This window comes from Aotus nancymaae, unplaced genomic scaffold, assembly GCF_030222135.1.
Source record: "Aotus nancymaae isolate 86718 unplaced genomic scaffold, 86718_ANA_hifiasm-v0.15.2.pri h1tg000046l, whole genome shotgun sequence".
In the NCBI taxonomy this organism is placed as follows: domain Eukaryota; kingdom Metazoa; phylum Chordata; class Mammalia; order Primates; family Aotidae; genus Aotus; species Aotus nancymaae.
In genome coordinates this window covers 18,575,097-18,600,318 of record NW_026988460.1, presented here as the reverse complement: position 1 = coordinate 18,600,318, position 25,222 = coordinate 18,575,097, and the positions used below count along the sequence as shown (strand labels likewise).

At 38.1% G+C, this 25,222-nt stretch overlaps 1 protein-coding gene across 3 annotated transcripts in view; it reads right to left on the bottom strand.

Moving 5' to 3' along the window:
• The window catches only part of GRM7 (glutamate metabotropic receptor 7), an 874,508-nt gene that overhangs the window by 157,895 nt on the left and 691,391 nt on the right, over nucleotides 1-25,222 (bottom strand). For all 3 annotated transcript variants that reach the window (XR_010337226.1, XM_064361953.1, XM_012471019.2), the window contains exon 8: nucleotides 14,514-15,449. Coding sequence is in view for 2 of the 3 variants with exons in the window: in XM_064361953.1 (XP_064218023.1) it covers nucleotides 14,514-15,449 (936 nt within the window). In the remaining variant the exon portion in view is untranslated. The remainder of the gene's footprint in view (nucleotides 1-14,513; nucleotides 15,450-25,222) is intronic.

Here is a 25,222-nt window from a genome sequence, read left to right as displayed (position 1 = left end):
CTAACTCTCCTAAATATATATGTACCCAATATAGGAGCACCCCGATATATAAAGCAAGTTCTTAATGATCTGCAAAGAGACTCAGACGCCCACACAATAACAGTGGGAGACTTTAACACTCCATTGCCAATATTAGATAGATCAATGAGACAGAAAATCAACAAGGATATCCAGGACTTGAATGCAGATCTGGACCAGGCAGATCTAATAGACATCCACAGAACTCTCCACCCCAAATCCACAAAATATACATTCTTCTCAGCACCACATCACACTTACTCTACAATTGACTACATAATTGGAAGTAAATCACTCCTCAGCAAATGCAAAAGAACAGAAATTATAACAACCAGACTCTCAGACCACAGTGCAATCAAATTAGAATTCAGGATTAAAAGACTCACTCAAAACCACACAACTACGTGGAAACTGAACAACTTGCTTCTGAATGACGACTGGATAAACAATGAAATGAAGGCAGAAATAAAAATGTTCTTTGAAACCAGTAAGAATGAAGACACAAAGTACCAGAATCTCTGGGACACATTTAAAGCAGTGTCTGGAGGGAAATTTACATAGCAATAAATGCCCACGTGAGAAGCAAGGAAAGATCTAAAATCGACACCCTATTGTCACAATTAAAGGAACTAGAGGAGCAAGATCAAACAAATTCAAAAGCTAGCAGAAGACAAGAAATTACTAAGATCAGAACAGAACTGATGGAGATAGACACACAAAAACCCTTCAAAAAATCAATAAACCCAGGAGTTGGTTTTTTGAAAAGATCAACAAAATAGACAAATTGCTAGCCAGACTAATCAAAAAGAAAAGAGAGAAGAATAGATACAATAGAAAATGATAAAGGGGATATCACCACTGATTCCACAGAAATACAAACTACCAACAGAGATTACTACAAACAACTCTATGCACATAAACCAATATATCTGGAAGAAATGGATAAATTACTGAACACTTACATCCTCCCAAGACTAAACTAGGAAGAAGCTGAATCCTGGAATAGACCAATAGCAAGGTTAGAAGTTGAGGCAGCAATTAATAGCCTAGTAACTAAAAAGAGTCCAGGTCCAGATGGGTTTACAGCTGAATTCTACCAGATGTACAAAGAGGAGCTGCTACCATTCCTTCTGAAACTATTCCAAACAATACAGAAAGAGGGAATCCTCCCTAACTCATTTTATGAGACCAACATCATCCTGATACCAAAACCTGGCAGAGACACAACTAAAAAGGAAAACTTCAGGCCAATATCCATGATGAACACTGATGCAAAAATCTTCAATAAAGTACTGGCAAACCGAATCCAGCAGCAAATCAAAATGCTTATGCACCACAATCAAGTAGGCTTCATCCCAGGGGTGCAAGGCTGGTTCAACATCCACAAATCTATAAACATAATCCATCACATAAACAGAACCAAAGACAAAAACCATATGATCATCTCAACAGATGCAGAGAAGGCCTTTAAAAAAAATTCAACAGCCCTTTATGCTAAAAACTCTCAATAAACTAGGTATCGATGGAATGTATCTCAAAATAATAAATACTATTTATGACAAACCCACAGCTAATATCATACTGAATGGGCAAAAACTGTAAGCATTTCCTTTGAAAACTGGCACTAGACCAGGATGCTGTCTCTCCCCATTCCTATTCAGTATAGTATTGGAAGTTCTAGCCAGAGCAATCAGGCAAGAAAAATAAACAAAGGGTATTCAATTAGGAAAAGAGGAAGTCAAATTGTCTCTATTTGTAGACAACATGATTGTATATTTAGAACACCCTATCCTTTCAGACCAAAATCTCTTTAGGTTGATAAGCAACATCAGCAAAGTTTCAGGATACAAAATCAGCATGCAAAAATCACAAGCATTCCTATACACAAATAACAGACAAACAGCCAAATCATGAGTGAACTCTCATTCACAACTGCTACAAAGAAAATAAAATACCTAGGAATATAACTAACAAAAGATGTGAAGGATCTCTTCAAGGAGAACTACAAACTACTGCTCAAGGAAGTAAGAGAGGACACAAACTGATGGAAAAATATTCCATGCTCATGGTTAGGAAGAATCAATATCGTGAAAAGGGCCATGCTGCCCAAAGTAATTTATATATTCAATGCTATCCCCGTCAAGCTACCATTGACCTTCTTCACAGAACTGGGAAAAAAATGACTTTAAACTTAATATGGAACCAAAAGAGAGCCCACATAGCCAAGACAATCCTAAGCAAAAAGAACAAAGCTGGAGGCATCATGCTACCTGACTTCAAACTATACTACAAGGCTACAGTAATCAAAACAGTGTGGTACTGGTACCAAAACAGAGACATAGACAAACGGAACAGAACAGAGGCCTCAGAAGTAATGCCACCCATCTAAAACTATCTGATCTTTGACAAACCTGAGGAAAACAAGCAATGGGAAAAGGATTCCCTGTTTAATAAAAGGTGTTGTGAAAGCTGGCTAGCCAAGTGCAGAAAGCTAAAACTGAACTCCTTCCTTACACCTTACACTAAAATTTACTCCAGATGGATTAAAGATTTAAGCATAAGACCTAACATCATAAAAACCCTAGAAGTGAACCTAAGAATACCATTCAGGACATAGGCATAGGCAAGGACTTCATGACAAAAACACCAAAAGCAATGGCAACAAAAGCCAAAATAGGCAAATGGGATCTAATGAAACTTAAGAGTTCCTGCACAGCAAAAGAAACAATCATCAGAGTGAACCAGCAACCAACAGAATGGGAAAAAATTTTTGCAAGCTACCGATCTGACAAAGGGCTAATATCCAGAATCTACAAAGAACTAAAACTAATATACAAGAAAAAAACAAACAACTCCATTAAAAAAGTGGGTGAAGGATATAAACAGATACTTTTCAAAAGAAGACATTTATGATGCCAACAAACATGAAAAAATGCTCATCATCACTGGTCATTAGAGAAATGCAAATCAAAACCACATTGAGATACCATCTCATGCCAGTTAGAATGGCGATCATTAAAAAATTTGGAGACAACACATGCTGGAGGTGCTGTGGAGAAATAGGAACACTTTTTATATTGTTGGTGGGAGTGTAAATTAGTTCAACCATTGTGGAAGACAGTGTGGTGATTCCTCAAGGATCTAGAAATAGAAATTCCTACTGGGTATATACCCAAAGGGTTATAAATCATTTTATTATAAAGACACATGCATACATATGTTCATTGTGGCACTGTTTACAATAGCAAAGACCTGGAACCAACCCAAATGCCCATGAATGACAGACTGGACAAAGAAAATGTGGCACATATACACCAGGGAATACTGTGCCACTATAAAAAATGATGAGTTCATTTTGTAAGGCCATGGATGAATCTGGAAACCATTATTCTCAGCAAACTGACACAAGAACAGAGAACCAAACACAGCATGTTCTCACTGAGGCAGGTGTTGAACAATGAGAACACATGGACACAGGGAGGGGAGTATCACACACTGGGATCTGTTGAGGGTTGGGGGGCTAGGGGAGGAACAGCAGGGGGTGGGGAGGTTGGGGAGGGGTAACATTGGGAGAAATGCCTAATGTAGGTGATGGGGGATGGAGACAGCAAACCACCATGGCATGTGTGTACCTATGCAACAATCCTGCAAGATCTGCACCTGTACCCCAGAAGTTAAAGTACAATAAAAAAAATAATAATAGTGTACAAGATACTTCCATACCTCAAGATCTAAAACATAAAACAAAAAGATAATGATCTGGTGGCTGGGTTAAAACCAAGGACTCCATTCATCTGGCATTTGGTGTAACACCAGGCAGCAGCCTTCACCTCATCAACAATGTAATTTGGCCATGATGCCTTAACCTAGTCACTTTGACAGGGAACTGGGAAGGTTACCAGAGAAACACAACAGAATTGATAGAATTGGAAGGCAGATTTTGCCAGCCTAAATATCGGGCTTTGATGCTAAAACCCAATCATTACAATCTGATATAGGGCTTTGGGTCTGTTAGCCAGAATCTCCTAGGTGTGAACAACTGACTCCTTATGTGTAAATCAAGGCTGTTTGGAAACAATCGAAGTCCTTTGCAAGTGATAAATCACTAAGGCGAGATCACATCTAAGTTGAAAGGGAGGATGAAGAGCCTGCAATATGAGAAGGAAATGGGATGTTTTGTTTCAGTCATTCATTTGTTGGTGGCAACAGATTTCTACTGATGACTCACTGAGTGAGTTTCCTCCTTGAGGTATATAGAGACATTGATAGCCTCAAGGGAGTGCTACCAATGAGATCAGTGGCATTAACCTGCCTTTTACATTCCTTGCCACAGTATACCTCTCTCTATGATCTCTCTATTGACTATCTGTAACCCTTTTACTTCCCCAACACCATCATGTACACGAGACTTAGATGGAAAATGTGGCTTTTGTTGAGTTGGGATATTCCACTGGGTTCCTCCTTGAAGCCTGCAATTGGATGCCTATTTATTTGAGGTTGCTCACCTCTCAATGGCTTATGACCAGAAAACTTTATGGCCAAACCCAGTCGGACCAAGAGAGCCAAATGTGGTCCTGAGCTGGGTGGGTAGAGAGCAACCAAATGTATTATAAAATGTAACAAGCTGAGCCATCTGAAGGTGTGTAACTCCAGAGCAGGTGGCGTGTGCCCTGAACTCTTACACCCCACGTGCCAGTCATTTGAGGATAGCTTTATTCATTAGGAACTGCTTGCACTTTAACAGCCAGAGATCCATTATACTCAGAAGAAACTAGTGTTGTGGTAATGCAGTGAGAATATACCAAAACAAGGAAGGCTGTATATGGGCAGTATTTCTAGTATACGGATACTCTTCGACAACAATTCTTATGATTCCCTGTAATATACAAACATTATTATGGTGTTTCAGTCTCATTCCAAAGTCTCATGCTTTACTTGGGGAGGGAGGGTATAGACTGAAGCCAGCGTTCACGTTTCCTCCCCACCAAACATCCTATGAAGCAGAGATGAGAGGAAGATCATATGCTGAGTTCTCATCTAATGTTCTTTGCTATAAGGGGTTTGCTGGCCTCTTTCTGAAGGGGGAAGTAAAAGTACTATAGGTGACTTCCAGCTCTGATTCAATTTTTGCTCCAAGAGACTATTCTCATTCTTTCTCACCCTTGAGGTTGTGCACTAACCTGGGTCTAAAAATATGAACATAAAGAAAGTCCATTTAAATCATGACTGGTAGCCACTGCCTGTCTTCCCAGGGTAAAATTTCACATCTTAACTGTCAAGCAATTCCTTACTTACAAGCAATAAGTAGTTTTCTAAAGTGTAAGCCCAAGCGTGTTGCACACTGTCCCATAAGCCATTGAAACACTTCTCCCCTTATTTGAAAAATAAACTCCAAGCTCCTAAATATGGCACACAGGGTCTTCCAGAGCTTTACCTCTACCCACCTCTCCAGTGTCAGCTCTTACAGTCCCACTAACTTAAAATACAGCCTCTACTGACAGTTCTCCCAGATATATGACTATTTTACCTTCTGAGGACATATTTTGCTGCCAATGCCTAGATAGATGTATTTTGCTAAGGGGAACCTAGGGTAGAAGAATAAAGTTATCCTTTACTGAGCATTTACCAGGTAGAAAATGTTTAAAGAGCTTTACATACTCTCATTTGCACAATTCTAATATCATTACAAATATATTTCTAGGTTCAGTACTGTGCAAATAGGCCAGTTGGCATAAGGCAGCTTAATGATTACATTTCAAGTAAAAAAGAGGAAGAGGAGAGAAAGAGAAGGGTTCTGAATAAAGCAATTTGTAATGGGTTTATGGAGATATAGTTAATATATAATAAACTATTCATGTTGAAGTATGCATATTGATCAATTTTGACTTATAGATCACCACAAGCAGGAGAGTGAACACATATTACCCCCAAAATTTTCTCATGCCCCTTGTAATTCATCAGCCCTTCTCTGCTTATTTATAGGCAACAACTGACTTTTCTGTCACTATAGATTAATTTGAATAATTAAAAATTAATATAAATTGAATCATACAGTATATGTTCCTTTATGTCTGGGGTCTTTTAATCAGCACTTTTTTTTTTTTTTTTGAGACAGAGTCTCACTCTTGTCACCCAGGCTGGAGTGCAGTGCTGTGACCTCAGCTCACAGCAACCTCTGCCTCCCTGGTTCAAGCTATTCTCCTGCTGCAGCCTCCTGAGTAGCTGGAATTACAGGAACCCCCTACCACGCCTGGCTAATTTTGTACTTTTAGTAGAGACAAGTTTTCGCCATACTGGCCAGGCTGGTCTCAAACTCCTGACCTCAGGTGATCCACCCACCTCGGCCTCCCAAAGTGCTGGGATTACAGGTGTTAGGCACTGCACCTGGCCTTAATCAGCATCATTTCGAGATTTATCCATGCTGGTGAATGCATCAATGATCCATTGCTTTTTTTTTTTTTTTTGAGCTGGAGTCTGGCTCTGTTGCCTATGCTGGAGTGCAGTGGCGTGATCTCAGCTCACTGCCAGCTCTGCCTCCTGGATTCAAGCAATTCTTGTGCTTCAGCCTCCCAAGTAGCTGGGATTACAGGCATAAGCCATGTTCTCAGCCTGGTCCATTGCTTTTTACTGCAGAGTAGTACTCCATTTTGTGGATAAACCCACCCCCAATTTTTTATCTATTTACCTTTTGAGGAACACTTGGGTTATTTCCAGGGTGGGGCTATTAGAAATAAAGCTACAAAACAAAACACAAACCTCACGTACAGGTCTTTATATAAATACACTATTTCTTTTCTCTTGGGTAAAATACATAAGATGAATGGCTGGAGCGGTATGGTAAGTATATGTTTAATTTTTAAAATACCTGGCGAGCTGTTTTCCAAAGCAGTTGTAGCACATTTTATATTCCTACTGGCAGTATATGAGTGTTCTGGCTGTTCTTTATCCTCATTATCATCTTGTATCATCAGTCTTTTAAGTTTGTATGCCAAGCAATCTAAAGATTTTATTTTCTCTTAAACCTAGAGGTAGAAACGAATAGACCCATGGTGAAGAGGAAAGAAGTGAAGACCAAATAAGTTAAGTGATACATCCAGAATGTACAATGATTAGGATCAAAGCAGTATAGGATGATGGGGTTGAAGAAAATGCCCCCAACAAACCAGCTTCTAGGACCAGAAGAAAAGAAGGCAAAAGAGGCTGGCAAGAATTCACAGTTGGGCCAGTATTGTGACCTATATCTATTGAGCCCAGGATTTGACAGACCCCTGACTGCTCAAGAGCAGGCCATGCTCTCTTATGGTTTCCTGTGCTTTGAGAGAGACTCTTTCTGAAAATGAGAGATGGTTTCTGATGCTTTGATAAAAGCTAGAGAACAGAGATGTGTTAGTTTATCCTAGTTCTGTTTATAAATGTGAGGCCTGGGTCCCTATGGCTGTGTCTCTTAGTGGCTGAGTTCTCAAAGTGCAAGACACCTATGGGGAAAAGTGAGCTGCAGGGAGTTCTCCATGGGAGGTGGCGGGAAGATTCAGGTCTGTTGTTGAGTCTTCCCTTTTAGCAGGAATTTCTCTTTCTGAGTATCACTCTGTTCAAACTTCCACTGATTAAAGCCTTTCTTTTAATGTAGTAAGTTATTCCCTTTTTAGTTCTAGCTCAGTTCAGTTTTATAAAGGCCCTTTATTTTTACCTGCTGAAGTAGCTATTCTAGCTAGAGTAATGGTCCAAGATGGTTGAGACTCCAGTTATCCTAAGTGGCTGAATCTGAAGTTAGCTGATGCATTATGGCAGGAAGAAAGAAGACTGCACCATCCCAAGCCACTGGCTAACACCAGCCTTGTAAACAGCTGGCTTCTGACAGCTGTTTAGAGAGAAGCTCAGTTATCACCAAAGTCACAGCAGGCAACAGAAAGGAAATAGTTTCATAGGCTTCTGGTAGGAACATGAACAGACCAAACCAAACGGCAGAAGCAAAATCTCTAAATCAGTATGAATTCCTATCGCGGCGTGAGTACACAAATGGCATCAGCAAAAACTATGCACGGGGACACCCCTCACTCCTGTGTTCCAAAGCAAGGTGAAGGTTCTTACTAAGCACACTAGAAGAGAAAATATGGATTTTTGTTTTCAAATAAGTTTGGGTATGTGTGTAAATGTGCATATGTTTATATGGCTAGATGTTACCACAAGATGATTGGACAATGATTGTCTCTAGGGTGTAGGATAATAAGAGTTATCTTTCTTTGCTTAGTTGTTGTTGATTAAAGAAAAAAAAGATTAAATAGTAGGCAATGTTATTTTCAGAATTAAACAAATTTTCAAAAATGTATTTCTATTGACATAACAAATCAACATAATTCACATATTTTTTTAATGCTTAAAAAAGTCCAAAATAGCTTTCAAACCTACTCCATCCTTTCCCATCCCTGGTTTGAACGATTTCTTCAAACCAGTGCTATCTACCTTTTGTCAAATTATTATAATAGATACTCAACTAGTTTTCTTACATCTAGCTGCTTTTCACCCTTGTTCATCTTCAAGCACTGTCTCTAAAATTCTCATTTCAAAATACCTTATGCTCACGTTTCTCCTACATTTAGAAACTTCTGCTGACTCTTCGTAGATTTAAGGAGAAAAGTAAAACAGAGCTCTTCACAATTTGGCTTTTGCTGCTTTTTACTACATCTTTGCCTCTGCTATGAAGTCCAGCCCCACAAAACCACAGGGTAGTGGATCGCATCAGAGGAAAGACCATGCAGAATTCAACATGCACGTTAAGTCCATATTTCTTTTTAAGGTAGACAAAGAGATACTTCAGCTTACAAGCTAGAATATTTTAAATTAACTTGGCCCACTACATGGAAAATATATGAGTCTTGCCAAAAGTTTAATTTGGGAGAGAAACAGTGGGATTCACATTGTTCCAAAATTTGCACATAAAATGAGTTTCATTAATTCTGGTTATTATACTCTCACATTTTACAAGAGTCAAAGTTGTGTAAGTGCAATCTGTCTCCTCTCTGTGTCATGTGTTGAAAACATTGTCCCTCCCTTTTTAACATGTGATATAATTTCTTACTACATTGTCATGCTACTTTCTCTGCCTCTAAACTTTCTCTAAATATGACAATTCCACTTGTCATATTGTCTGTGAAGCATAAGTGGAAGCTCTTTCTCCGTGTTTCTGTCCTTTACTCTTTTTGCTACAACTGTAACATTTCTCACCGATTCAATGTTTGTTTGAAGACCTATGTTGACCATTAGTGTAAGAGTTCCTAATGGAAAAGAACACTGTTTTCTTTATCTCTGTCTGCATCACAGTCCTAAACAGAGTACCAGGGGCAGAGTACATGTTTTATCATTGTAAGTTTAATTACTGAAAGACCATGATAAAATTTTAATCAAATCAAATAGTATGGAAGCATAAGTAGAGTAATCTTTATAAAAACTATCATTGCTTTTCACACAATGAGAGCAAACAGCTGAATGGAAAGTGGTATCAAGAATCTGAAACTAAATCAGAAATAGCATATGGATCTCAAATTCATTCCAGTTCTGTTTTGTTAATAGTCCTTGTCTTAAAACTGTGTTGAAAAAGATTTAAAGACCATACCAGGGTACAGGGGAAGTGTGCCATAACTGATTAGTGATGTCTGCCTTAGGCATGTAGGAGAAACCTTTATCTACCTGCCAAATATTTCCGATCCCTGTATTAGTTCTAGGCAGATTTTACTTTGTGTTCAGATTCTGAGGGGCTGTCTGTTACATGCAGAAGATCAAAAGTTCTTGGTCTATATTCTCAGCTCCCCAAGAAATACCCCTGGGGAACACCAGTGTCTACCTACTCTATCACTATCTCTGGTCCCAAGGCCAGTGACTTGGTCCTGACTTTTTAATGGTCTCTGGCTAAAGTCTTGGGAGTGATGCTTCATTCAGATATTCTAATCCTTGGCTTTGTCTTTGACTGTGGATTAGTGTCTTTCTGATCTCCTGGTTCCTTGATTTCTGGACCTCCCCTTTGCTTGAAATGAGAGTTAATTTATTCCCTAAGGTTCTGAAATTAAGAATCAAGTAAATATTTACAGGATGTCTTCTGTAAATGGGAAGAAAGTAGTGAGGCTTTTAAAAAGCATGGTTGGCATCCATTGGCATTTTTCCATAAAGCTTGAAAAGTGAGAATATAAATTAGTTCAACCATTATGGAAGACAGTGTGAGGATGCCTCAAGGATTTAGAAATAGAAATACCATTTGACCCAGAAATCCCATTACTGGGTAAATAAAAAGGATTAGAAATCATTCTATTGTAAAGACACATGCATACTTATGTTTATTGTGACATGGTTCACAATAGCAAAGACTTGGAAACAACCCAAATGTCCATCAATGATAGACTGGATAAAGAAAATGTGGCACATATACACTATGGAATACTATGCAGCCATAAAAAAGGATGAGTTCATGTCCTTTGCAGGACATGGATGAAACTGGAAACCATCATTCTCAGCAAAATGACACAAGAACAGAAAACCAAACACCACATGTTCTTACTCATAAGTGGATATTGAACAATGAGAACACATGGACACAGGGAGGGGAACATCACACACTTGTTGAGGGGTGGGGGACTAGGGGAGGAATAGCAGGGGGCAAGGGGATTGGGGAGGGATAGCATTAGGAGAAATACCTAGTGTAGATGACGGGGTGATGGATGCAGCAAACCACCATGGCATGTGTATACCTATGTTAGAAACCTGCATGTTCTGCACATGTACCCCAGAACTTAAAGTATAATAAATTTAAAATTAAAATTAAAAAATGACAAATGTTTAAAGTGAAGATATGGTATTATCCCAATTTGATCATTGTATTATCTACATGCATTAAAACATCACATTGTACCCTATAAATATGTACAATTTTTATGTCAATTACAACTTTGAAAATAAAATAGTTTTTCCTGAACAAAAAAAAAAAGAAAAATGAATAGTTCTATGCCCCATTCTAGACCTGCCAACCAGTAGGGGATTACAGGGTTGGGGAGACAGGCAATAATTTGTTAAAAAAATTCCTCAGGGGATGATCATGAACACAACTTGAAGAACCACTGAGATAAGAACCCTTAACTGGCTGAAAGTTAGCCAATAATTGCCCCAGTTTGGTCATTTAGAGACCGAATGCTCCAGTGGAAATCAAATTATGTTTTTAAGTTTTACATTTTACCCTGGTTCTGTTATAATATGAACAGAACAGTGACCTGTGGGTGTCATTTTAGAGGACATGATTCTTTCTTCAAGCCACTATTCCTTTTTAGCAATTTTCTCTGCCCTTCAATTGCCTCAATCTTTTTGTTTTTCCTCTTCTCACCATCCTCCTATCTAAACAAACACACTTATACACAAAGAAAGACCACTGAGAACCTCTGATCCCATTCATTATGTATCAAGATCTATTTTCCCTTTGTAGAGTCACATTGCAAAAGCAGTGTCTCCCTGCCTGTGTATAAGGATATGTTAACTCACCTAAAAAGCTTGTCTAGCAACAACTGGCTAGAAAGCTCTAGATGAACATATCATCTATAGACTTTTTCAGATTTTAACAGGGTAACCTGTATTTTCTCTACCTAAAGCATACTTCTTTTTCTAGATGTGCAACTCCCCATATAGATACAACCAGAAGGCAAGCTTTTGCTTTTTATAGAAAGCATTCTAGTCTTCAACAAAATAATGGGATGTTGTCACATCACACTGGGCCAGCCAGCTTCTACTGTGCTATTGATGTACCAGTTTTAGTGTGTTCTTGCATCATTACAGTCACCTAAATATAATTCCTGAAGCAGGAATCATTCTCTTGTGGTTAAAGTTCACCATTTCCATCCCTGGCCATGAGGTGAGATGCTCATTCTAGAAGTCATGGAATTAACAGTGATAAAACAAGATAGCAGTAGTCTCCTATATCCTCCTTAACAAAAGCAAAAATAAACTTCATGGGGGTTAATATTTCACAAAAAAAATAAGAAAAAGAACACTGCTTGCTCTTTATGTTGTGCTAATAAATTTGACAGAAATTTTTACAGATATTCCTAGCATAATCAATGTAAATTCAATTTCTTGCTTGAACTCACTGCCTAATCTTATTTTTTTGTTATAATATAATTCTTTGATTTAAAACACTTAAACTGTTAGATCTAAACAAAAATGAGAATGTTGTGATTCTGTAGGTTGCTGGCTTAGCAAAAATCCCTTTTGCTATGATCTCCTTGTTACATTTGATAATTTGCCACTTTCCAAAATTTAAATGCCATGGTTTCATGTATATGCGCTGGTATTTTCTCACTGGTTGTTCATACTTCTCTAGCCATATGCGTATGAAAAGTTCATGTGCATTTTTATATAATTTACTGTTTCCATTTGGCAATTCTGTACCTTTAATTGTGTCAATCAACCACATAAAACTTCATAATCCATCAAGAATACACAAAGAAAAACACGTTCCTTCTAAAACTCCGGGATAAAAAGCACACTACTCGAAGACAGCTTAAATTTCCCCACACTCCAATTCTACAAACACAGTGTTCTCTAGAACAACTAGAATTCAACTCCTGATACCTTGTTTCATTTTCAGGTTTTTAAATGAATGTGTAAATTATGCCTGTGACCTTATTGAAAGATCCATAATCATGACTAGAAATGAAAAATGAAATGGTAGAGACATATATTGTGAAATAGGCATTATAATCAGACTCATCTATAAAACCGCTATAATTATTTTTCCTTCTTATATTCCACAAGAATAAACTTACGGGAAAGGTTTTAATGTCTTTAACTTGTTGCATGAGGTATTGAGTTGTTTTAATAACAAAACAATTATCTCCATAGGCTTTTATGATACTCATCATTCCCTATAAAAATCTGAATAGTTATCAACTTACCGGCATATATATATATATTTTCTTCTCTCTATTGTATTTTACTACTCTAACTCTAACTCATATTTTACTATTTCTGTGGCTCAGGAATAGACAGAATAAAATGATATTCAAGTTGGTTTCACAGACAGTAAACATGCATTATGAAATTGAAACATGCTATGCTTATTGAGCATATATTTTAGAAGAACTTTCTCTAAAATACTTTATGACTAAAACTATAATCTGGAATCATTCACTGTCCTTGATTTTAGAATTCTGTGTGGTTTCATGAAAATTTACTTTTTTAAAAACATGGTTCAAAATTATAGCCTCTGAATTACACAATTTAGGTAAAATATATCTTTTCAGCTGGGAAATTAGTAAAATACCATTAATCTTTTGCATGATTATATGGAGAACAGAGGTAACAATGAAAAACTAGATTAATCTAATTTCTGGATACACAGACTGTTACAAATTTTTAGACAGTCTAAGTCAATCCCTGTTTTCCCGTTTAAGTCCCTGAATGTTTCAGAGATTTGTCCAAAGTAACATGAAACCAGACTAGACCCTCAATGCCCTAACATCTAGTCAAGCTATCCCTAGATCCTCTTGTGCAGAATATGTCAGTTAGAACTCTTAAGTCACAGGTGTACCAACCTGCCAGAGCTGCCTACATCCAGTGAAAGATACCATATCTTATCAGTATCAATATATTAAGTTGATATTACACAACACTACAGCCATGTAGGTGAGTATAGGAGTCAGATATGTATAAGAATCATGTCTAGAATCAATGCCATAGGGCTGTCTAAATCAAAGATTCATAAGACTTATAACTACTCTGAAGGTGCATGTGCACTAGCAAATATGTTGGCCACAGAGTTTCACAGCTTGATGACACTCCCTCTACACCAAATACTGCCTCTTCCTTTTTTAGAAAGTTGCACCTCTGATCTCACTATGAATTGCTGGACATGATTAATGTCTATCTAGTTGTAGGGAGCCTATGGTGAAATGCTAACCAAATCTTTCCTATATTCACCCATCTGGGTATATATTGTGCATATACAATTGGGCAACTCTACTTTGTTGTATAGCTTGAGTGCTAGATCCAATGGACAGTGATAGCCTAGGTAGCCACTAGGAAGAGAGAGAGAGCATTTACACTGGTGATAATAATGACCATCACACATTCTCACCTGGAGGAGAAGGCACTATGCTCCTCTTTTCCCATCCCCTAAAAACACGCGTGTAAGTAGAGAAGGTGGGGAATGAATGATTATGAAGAGTTGTTTTAGGTAGATTAGACAATTTTATGCTAGATAATCTCTCATTACATTTAATAATTCTATAATAAATGTTAATTTGAAAAGGCTACATCTGGTTGGTTTCCAGTGGAATGAATGTGGCACAGTTTTAGATTCTTGTAGCACTGAAGCCTACTAAGCCTTGAGTTAGTTCTCTACTCTTGGGAATACCATTCTGCATATACAAAACTTTCTTACTTTATACAATCAATTTAGTTTCAGCACTTACAAATATAAACACATTTTTAAAAAACATGTTATGATGTGCATTTTCACTTACCTTTTCCGCTGATTGAGCAGTGCCAAAAAAAATTGGAATGAAGGCAAGCCATACTATACACGTCGTGTACATAGTGAATCCAATGGGCTTGGCTTCATTAAAATTCTCCGGTACACCCCGAGTCTTGATGGCATACACAGTACATGTGACCATGAGAAGAATGCTATATCCCAAGGAGCAAATGATTTGGAGATCTGTAATGTCACACTTGAGAACTCCTCTGGCTTGCTCAGGGTTCATTGTTTTATGCTCATCATAGTCTATGATGATATTGGGTGGATCAACACCAAACCAAATGAAAACCCCTAGAAGCTGAACTGATATTAAACTGGAAGTGATTGCCAGTTGCGATGTTGGGCTTATGAGTCTGGGAGCTGTCACTGATTTCTTGCCCTGCTCAAATATGCGGTAAATCCGATTTGTTTTCGTCAAAAGGGCTGCATAACTGATGCACATACCCAAGCCCAAGAAAACACGCCGGAATGAACACACTGCCACATCGGGTTTGGCAATCATCAGGAAAGTGATGATGTAGCAAAGAAAGATGCCTGTCAAAAGAACATAGCTGAGTTCCCGCCCAGATGCCCGGACAATGGGCGTGTCATTGTAGCGGATGAAGGTGGCCATGACAAAGATGGTGGCAATGATCCCCAACATCGCCAGGAAGACAGGAATCACGGCCCAGGGTGAGTGCCACTCCAGTTTGATGATGGGAATATCCTGGCAACCGGTTCGATTTTCATTGGGCCTCTGGTCATAGGGGCAGTGTTGGCATGTCATCTCATCAAACTGATACTGGTAACCATCACAAGGCTCACAGGTCCAACAGCAAGGAGTTCCTTTCTGTGTCTTCTTTCTCTGTCCAGGCTTACATGGTAGTGTGCACACTGAGGAGGGTATCTCTCGGACTCCTTTACCCCACTGCATATCTTCTATCTGTAACATAAGAAATAAGAAGGTGAATCAGGCAGATTCTTCAAGAGAATAGAAAAAGAACACCAGCAAGAGATGGTACTCATAGCAAGTGACATTTGAGGCTTGACAAGGTTGAAAAGCTTACCTCCAGCTTGCAATAGTTACAAGCATGATTTGAGCCCATACCAGATGACTCCAGCATCCTCACTCTTCACCATTAGAGTGTTTTCAACATGCCAGGTCTTAAGAATTCCCTGAGACAATACAAATTCCCCCTTTCCATTCCTGACTTTATAAATATGAATATCCTGAAAAAGAATCTTAGGGACTGTATTTATAACAAGTGCCCAAATGATTCTTGTGAGCAGATAACTTGAAACGCACTGGCATGCACTCTGCTGTCTTTCCCTGGACAGTAAGTGTAAATGTCCCAAATCCAGTAAAAAACAAAAACAAAAAAACTTTGGCAGTATGAAAAACTACACTCATCTATTTTGTTAGGTGTTTTATTTTAAAAATGTTCTAAAATTATTTTGGATAATACTACAGTGCTGGCCACCTTCCCTAAAATTCTGTAAGCATTACTGTTACTTTCACTGAGAACTTTTGCAGCAATGTGAATCTATTATCACAGGGGAGAAGTTGGGCTTTCTAGTGAAAGCTTTAATTGTATTAGTCTATTTCCTCTGAATTTGGGAAGTATTTGATAAGAAAATAATATGGTCAGGAAACCTTTCAAGGTTGGCCATCCCCTATTTGCAGATGAAATTTAGACTATCCTAGAGGAGAATGTATTTGCTTAATTGAAACTTTGGTTTTCTGGAGGGGAACATAACCAGCAGTGTTCTGAGAAATAATGGAATTAGAAACAACGGGAAACCTTACTATTGGGCGGAAATCTCATTAGAGTAGGCATCTCTCCTTTTTGTCAGCACAGCATCTGCTCTTTATCTTCCCTGGTATCAGTTCCTCAGATTTCTTTTCTATATGCTTTCTGTGGGTTTAAACTTACACTGAAACTCTTGGGTTGCGCACATGACCCAGGTCTAACCAATTAGTATATTGTAGTGGTTTTCAAAATTGAGAGTGCATCAGAATCATATGGACTTGTTACAATAGAGTTTGCCAGATTTTCTGATTCATTAGATCTGGGATGTGGCCTGAGAATATGCATTTCTAACAAGATCCCAGGCAATGTTGCTGAGGATTGTTCAGGGACCACATTCGTCAACCACTGATACATTCCAACCTCCTAGCCACAGAGATTGGGTCAGGGATGGTATCATTATGTCCCAGATCATAAAATTTAATTTCATGACTTCTTCTGAGATCACACAGGATAAAAATCTTTGTTTTCACTGGACTGAGAGTTTCCAGGATATAAAGTGGCTAGAGCTGATGGCTAAAAGAAGTAGTTTATTACAGAAAGAAGCCGACGCAGAGTGGAAAGTCCAGTGAGCTTGTTTGAGCTCCTGGATATAGCTATGTCTGAAGCAAGAATTTTCCTAGACCATGGCATTATGTAAGCCAGTAAATTTATCTGTACTAGAATACTGTGAACTTCATTTGTATTACTTGCAACCAAGAGTCCTGAGCAATATATTCATGAAATAGTTTTAGTATCCACAAGTTACAAAAGATGTACTAAGTCTGCAAGTTATTATACAGAATAATTTCAATTAAAAATTATGGCTGATTTTTCCCATACCTAGTTAATTTAATTTTAATACAATTGAACTAAACAATGGATTAGAAAGTTACTGGAAAGTCTCAGACATTTTTTTAAGTACATAATTTTAAGAGACAAAAGGGAAAGAAAAATAATATACTGCATATTGGAATTTCAGATTTTTGTTAATATACCGAATGAAATACATAACAGAGTGTGATTCTTCCATCAATATTTGAATGTGAACTACATTCAAATTCTCAATTGAATGTAGCTAACTTGGAAAAATAAATGGCTCAGGAGTTAAACTTGGTAAAATAGCACAACCTTCTAATGGTTAAATTTAAACTTTAACCAGAGAACCAAGAATGTTTCAAATGACTCCAGTGTTTGCCTAACTACAAAACCTAAATCAGCACCAATAAATCACTAATTACGAAGCACAATCTTTTCTTTCTCAGTATCATTTTTGAGACAATACGTCACTGGAAGCCATCTCAAAGTCATAAAATTAGGGAAATAACTTATAATAAGAGAGAAAGATAGGCATTAATTTTACAAATGTCAAACTCCAAGAGTTGGAACCCTAAACAATTGATGGTACTAATACCAGTGTTTTCAAACATCAGAATGAAAGGTCCTCCTCATGGCTACCAGGAAAGATTAACAATAACAACAACAAAGATAAATACACTTTATTAGCTAAACTGGAGATTGCTTGATTTCAACACTAGTGGCTACTAATGTGCCACATAATTAACTTTATCTATAGGAATAAATGTAGGGCCCATTCAAATACATAAACAAATTATCATTAAATGTAATAGTTTACAGTCAGTTTCAAATGCTGCCAACTCACTATTTTTCCCTCTTGGAATAAAATAAAATATCTGGCAATGCGGCACAGCTTTTTTTTTTTTTTCTCAACATATCCAAATATACACAAGAGCTATAACCACAAACATCACATTGACTGATCATTTAATTTGTTTTCAATTTTTGTTTAGAGCAGATTTCAACTCGATTTAATTGTGTATGTTGAATCAACAAAGTTTCCTCTCGCTCCAGAAGGACAAAACTCTAATTTACTCACTTTGCCAACAAAAATCATTATTGAAAATATAATCTCTGTCCCATGAAGGTACTGACTAACCTTAAAAGCTCCAGTAAATGACAATTTTGTTAATGTGATGTATATCATTTGTATATATCTCTACCCATCCACACAGACAATGTGCCTTGTTTCCTAAGAATCAATCAGCTGCAAATGCCCATGGGCATCTATTTTAAAGGAGGATAATTATTTAGCGCTCTGAAAAATCAAGTCTAATATCAATTTACTTTGCAAGAAGGCTAACAGGAATGTAACTTTCAAGTTTCTCCTGAACTCTGCAAAAAAACTGTTGCGGTTAGCTGGAAAGTCAGATGCAAGGTGCAGAAAGATTAAGAAAAAGACTGGTGTGTTTATCATCTTCTTCATTAGAAATTGCAAGTTTACATTCCTCCATAAGTATGCATTTTCCTAGTACATCCAAAGTTTATGGTTTTTTGGTATCTGGTCTGCTTAATAGGTGGCTCCTGGGGAAGAGCTATTGAGATCCTAGCTTTTTGCAAGAGAACAGAACTTTACATCTCCATCTCCTACCAAAAATTGACATTCTACATGGCAAATAGATTGCATAAATAGGTGAATCAATAGTTTAGGAAAAGAGCAAATTATGCAGTTCTGGTCAAAGAAAGCAAGAGTAAGCTTTGTAGAGTCTCAGGAAAAGTGTTGTAGAGTCCCAGGAAAGTGTTTTTCATTCTTAAATAAGAGGAACAAAGAACGAATATGCTATTGTTAACTTAAAAACTCAGACAACAGACAGGCTGTCTAGAACAAAATATTTCATTTGAGAAGACCAAAGGGTTGTCACCCAGGGTGTGCAGCACACCCAAGGAAAACTGAGACAAAGGAAAGAAGCCCACACAAATCGCTTTGAAAGAAAGCTCACTGGTCTCAGAAACTCACTGCAGGAGTTGTCATTAGTTCACTGGGGGAGATAGTCATTGGTAGGCTATGGTCCTGATCTGAGGTTCTTATTTGAAATACTACAGGCCAGAGAAAATTCCTATGAGAAGCTCTTCTTGCTTTTTCCAAGCTATGAGCAAGACATTCAAGGTTTTCAGGAATGCAAGCATGACAGCTTCTTTTTTATGGTCCTCACTAACTCTATTTTGGTTAGCGTTTTGACATGTGACTCTTTTGTACTTACTTCCATACTGCCTTCAGCCTTTGAACTTTGATCTGTGTAAACATGATGCCTGGAGCTATAGTAGCCAATTTGCAACAAGAAAAAGACAAGACTAAGAGACAAAACTCATATTGCTGAGGATGGCATAAATATAAAGAAGTCAGAAAGATAGATGAAAAGAATTTACATCTTTGATAGAAAAATTATGTCTCCAAATTAAGTAACACTAATACAACTGTTTCCCAAAATTTTGAACATGAAATGATAAACTGTCTTTAATGGCTAATCAATTCTCCATGGGCAGTCTACCAATTGCAGTCAAGCATTCTATCAAATATATTTTCTCTTATTTCTGCATTTGGTACATGCAAACCTTCTGAGAGTGTCAGAAAAATTCACTAATAATTTAAGTTCTTAGCTGGATAGTAGGCAACTCTAGAAAGAAATGGAAACTTAGAATCGTATGTAATTAGAAACACCGGTGTTTGTCTTCTGAGAATGCTCAGAAAAATGTGTGGTAAAGTACTGAATTCAGGGAATCAGCATTGACTCCATTGCTTCAGACTCACACAACAACAGAGAAAAAGCACCGCCAGCTAAAGTTTTCTAGCACACGTGTTGGGGTTAAAAAATGGTGTCTGGCTCTAGTAGAGAGACAAAGCTACTCCACAGGGAATGTGCAGACCTTATAATCACTGGAATTTTAAAAAGAAACTAAATTAGTTGCTATCTTACTGTCAAACACAATGACCAAAGAAATGGAATTGTTATAAACACTGTTAGTGCATCCATTTTTATGGAGAAGAGATCTGTTCCTTTCCCCACAAAGATGCACTCTAAAAGAAAATTTTGTCACTTCAGGGATATTTTTCTTGGTGAAATTCCATTTGCATATTTCCAAAGCTTACTCCATAGACCAACCTGGCTGGTGCTTTTATTACATAATCCTCTGCAATATTATTTTTACTTGTTAGAAACTTAATAGAATGAGCTAATTTTAAAAAAGAAATTTCTTATTAAAATGCCATTTGTTCATTAAGATACATTTGTCCTGTCTAATTTAAAGAAAAAAAAAAAAAGCTTTTTAAGAAAAAATTTGTAGGAATGTTGAATTTTCAATGCTAGGAAAGAGTCAGGTTTTGGTTCTGGCGAGGAGGGGTGAGGGGTGAGGAAGAGGAGCTAGCAAGTGCTTGGCAAAAAATTCTGCAGCACTTTGAGACCTTTTTAAATTCAGCCCCTGTTTTTAAACATTAGTAGCATAACTAGACTGTGAATGTAATTTGGGGACTCTGTATTACAATAAAAACATTGCCAGTTCAGATTCTACTTATTTAAAATTTATAATTATAAAAATCATCCTTTTTTAAATGTACTCCAGGAAGAAAAAATTGTATACAGCATTATTGGAATTTTTTTAAATGCAGTAGACCCTGGACATCCATGGAAGGATTCAGAACTTTATTTCACTGCAAAGCCCTAGGGAATCCTAGATGGAGAAGACTTCCCTAAGGTTTCTGAGCCTCGACTTTGAATTGAGGCAGTAATTCCTAATTTTGTTGCACATCTGAATTACTTGGGGATCTTCTATAAAATTCCAGAGCCTGTACTACACCCTAGATAAATTAAATCACAACCTCTGAGAGGTAAATAATAGGCATTCATGTGTTTCAAAGTTTTTCAGGTGATTTCAGTATGTGGGCAAATTTGGGAACCACCGAACTAAGCTCTCCAAAAGGCTGGGATGCAGAAGAACATCTTTGTGCTGTTAAGTGAAATAGTGACTATAAAAGGACTTTGGCTGATATGGTTTGGCTGTGTCCCCACCTAAATCTCATCATGAATTGTAACTCCCACAATTCCCATGTGTCACGGGAGGAACCCAGTGGGAGGTGACTGAATTATGGGGGCACATCTTTTCTGCACTATTCTCATGATAGTGAATGAGTCCCATGAAATCTGATGGTTTTAAAAATGAGAGATTCCCTTCACAAGTGTTCTCTTTGCCTGCTGCCTCCATGTAAGACATGACTTGCTCTTCCTTGCCTCTCACCTTCTGCCATGCTTATAAGGCCTCCCCAGCCATGTGGAACTGTAAGTCCAATAAATCTCTTTCTTTTGTAAATTGCCCAGTCTTAGGTATGTCTTTATCGGTAGCACGAAAACAAACTAAACAGTAAACTAGTACCAGTAGAGCGGGGCAGTGCTGAAGAGATACCCAAAAACGTGGAAGTGACTTTGGAACTGGGACATAGGCAGAGGTTGTAACAGTCTGGAGGGCTCAGAGGAAGACAGGAAAATGTGGGAAAGTTTGGAACTCCCTAGAGACTTGTTGAATGGCTTTGATCAAAATGCTATAATGATATAGACAATGAAATACAGGCTGAGGAGGTCTCAGATGGAGATGAGAAACTTGTTGGGAACTGGAGCAAGGGTGACTCTTGTCATGTTTTACAAAAGAGGCTTGTGGCATTTTGCCCCTGCCGTAGAGATTTGTGGAGCTTTGAACTTGAGAGAGATGATTTAGGGTATGTGGCAGAAGAAATAGCAGCAATGCATTCAAGATATGACTTGGGTGCTGTTAAAGGCATTCAGTTTTATAAGGGAAGTAAATCATAAAAGTTTGGAAAATTTGTACCCTAGCAATGCCATAAAAAAGAAAATTCCATTTTCTGAGCAGAAATCCAAGCCAGTTGCAGAAATTTTCATAACAAAGAGCTGAATGTTAATCCCCAAGACAATGGGGAAAATGCCTCCAGGGCATGTGCGAGCTATTCATGGTAGACCCTCCCATCACAGGACTGGAGGCCTAGGAGGAAAAAGTGAGCCAGGCCCAGAAACCCATGCTGTGTGCAGCCTAGGGACTTGGTGCCCTGCAGTCCCAGCTCTTCCAGCCATGACTAAAGGGGCCAACGTACAGTTCAGGCCATGGCTTCAGAGGAGCTTAGCCTTAGGAGCTTTCATGTACTATTGAGCCTGTGGATGCACAGAAGTCAAGAATTGAGGTTTGGGAACCTCTGCCTAGGTTTCAGAGTATGTATGGAAACTCCTGGATTTCCAGACAGAATTTTGCTGCAGGGGTGAAGCTCTCATGGATAACCTCTGCTAGAGAAGTGCAGAAGGGAAATGTGGGGTGGGAGACCCCAAACAGAGCCCCTACTGGGACACCACCTTGTGGAGCTGTGAAAAGAGATAGATCCACTGACAACTTGTACCATGTGCCTGGAAAAGCAGCAGACACTAAACATCAGCCAATTAAAGCAGCCAGGAGGGAGGCTGCACCCTGCAAAGTCACAGGGATTGAGCAGCCCAAGGCCATAGGAACCCACCTCTTGCATCAGTGTGACCTGGATGTGAGACATAGAGTAAAGGAGATCATTTGGAGCTTTAAGATTTGACTGCCTGCTGGATTTTGGACTTGCATGGGACCCTTGTTTTGGCCAATATCTCCCATGTGGAGTGGCTGTATTTACCCAATGCCTGTACCCCCATTGTATCTAGAAAGTAATTTTTTTTTTTTTTACAGGCTCATAAGCATAAGGAACTGTCTTGTCTCAGATGAGATGTCGGTCTGTGGACTTTTTAGTTAATGCTGAAATGATTTAAGGCTTTGAGGGACTGTTGGGAAGGCATGATTGATTTTGAAATGTGAGGAATATAAGATTTGGGAGGGGTCAGGGGTGGAATGATATGGTTTGGCTGTGTCCACCCAAATCTTATTGTGAATTGTATCCCCCACAATTCCCATGTGTCATGGGAGAAACTTGGTGGAAGGTGACTGAATTATGGTAACAGTTCTTTCCTGTACTGTTCTTGTGATAATGAATGAGTCTCATGAGATCTGATGGTTTTAAAAACAGGAGTTCCCCTGCACAAGCTCTCTCTTTGCCTGCCAACATCCATGTAAGATGTGACTTGTCCCTCCTTGCTTTTCCCCTTCTGACATGATTGTGAGGCCTCCATGGCCACATGGAAGTGTAAATCCATAAATCTCTTTAGTTTATAAATTGCCCAATCTCGGGTATGTCTTTATTCAGCAGTGTGAAAACAGACTAATACATCGGGTCTTTAATTCCTTGATACTATGATGAACTATTGAGACGACACAAGGACCCCTCTGGGGCTTGCCTGTCTCCCTTCTTCCCAAGCATGGAAACAAAGAAAAATTCTGTGTCCCATCAAGGGAAATTCCAGGCACCTAGCTAGCCCTGCTACCAGCAATTAGGGAAGTGAATGAATAACTTACTAAGCAAGATGATTGCAATAGTCACCCAAGTAAGTCAAGAACATATGTTCCTGAGTTGTTTTTCATAAACCAGGACCCCCTGCCAGATGAAAACTGCTGACTGCTCTCATGTAGACCTCACACAAACTGGAACTGAAAAATAAATGCAGAAGTTCCCAGAATGCCTTCATCCTCAACTCATTTTGAAAACCCTCTCATCCCTGCCTTTATAAACCCTTGCATATAAGCATATAAGTCATCGGAAGGTCTCTGGGCTTAAGTTTCATGTTATTGGTTAAACAACTTAAAATGCCTACAGAAGCTGGGCATATAAAGTAAACAAATGAAGTGAGTGTGTGTAAGAAACATTTTTCCCCACCTCAGACAACCAAGTCTAATGGAACACAAGTTTGTTAAATTATACATCAAGAACGGATTTCATTGTAGTTCTTCCTAAACAACCTGTATTTACTGTTTTCATGCTTGATTATCCTCAAAAACAAAAAAACTTCCCGTCTCTACTAAAAATACAAAAATTAGCTGGGTGTGGTGGCGTGCACCTGTAGTCCCAGCTACTCGGGAGGCTGAGGCAGGAGAATTGCTTGAACCCGGGAGGTGGAGGTTGCAGTGAGCTGAGCTTGTACCACTGCACTCCAGCCTGGCACCTGGCAATAGAGCGAGACTCTGTCTCAAAAAAAAAAAAAAAAAAAAAAAAACTATGAGGTAGGCTCTTTTCTTAAATTTGCAGAATTCAAAACTCCAAGACGAATTGAATAGTTGGCCCCAAAAGTAAATCTAGGTCTGTCTTTGTAAAACCTTTCTATACCCCTAAGTAAAACAGACCCATTTTACTTGATTTCACAACTTTTTTTTTCCTGGAAGAATCAGGGGAGCCTTATGGGAAATCTTCAGTTTTTTTTTTTTTAACAACTTCTATGCCTTTTTAAAAAATACTATATAGATATCTTTTTTTTTAATCAGTGTCACAGCTTAAGTTACCCCTTAATACTTCTTCCAGTAGAGAAGCCATCTCCTTGAAAACAATTTATTTGCTAACTCTAATGACCTCCTATTTATTTTGCCTCTGTGATAGTTTCCTAAAAGATGTTTAACAATCAAAGATAGATATTTCTTATTCTAATTATTAAATACATTTGAAGATACTTCTTTAAAAGCCTGAATTTAAGAATAATATTATAGTGTAAACATAATTCACATGAATGTCTCAATGGGAAAGAATTAGGTGGGTTCTAATATTCAATTTATTTCTAATTAAATTTGTTCAAAACTGGACTCATAATCTGTACCAGGGGCTGACAAACTGGCCTATGGGTCAAAACATGTCCATTGCCTCTTCTGGAAACAAAGTTTTATGAAACACATCCATACTCATTGATGTACACATTGTTTATGGCTGCCTTTATGCTACAACCATGGTAGAATTGAATAGTTGGGAATGCATAGCCAGAAAAGCCTCAAGTATTTACTATCTGGTCCTTTACAGAGAAAAAAAAAAAGTAGCTGATTCAGATCCAAAGAAAACAGAAATACAAATCCCTAGTGCAAGGTAGCTTTATCTATTCATAAGCCAGTAGTTAGGTGTCATCTTTGGTATCTCCCTTTCCCTTAACCACACGTTTAAGTTACCAACAACTTATGTCAGGTTTAT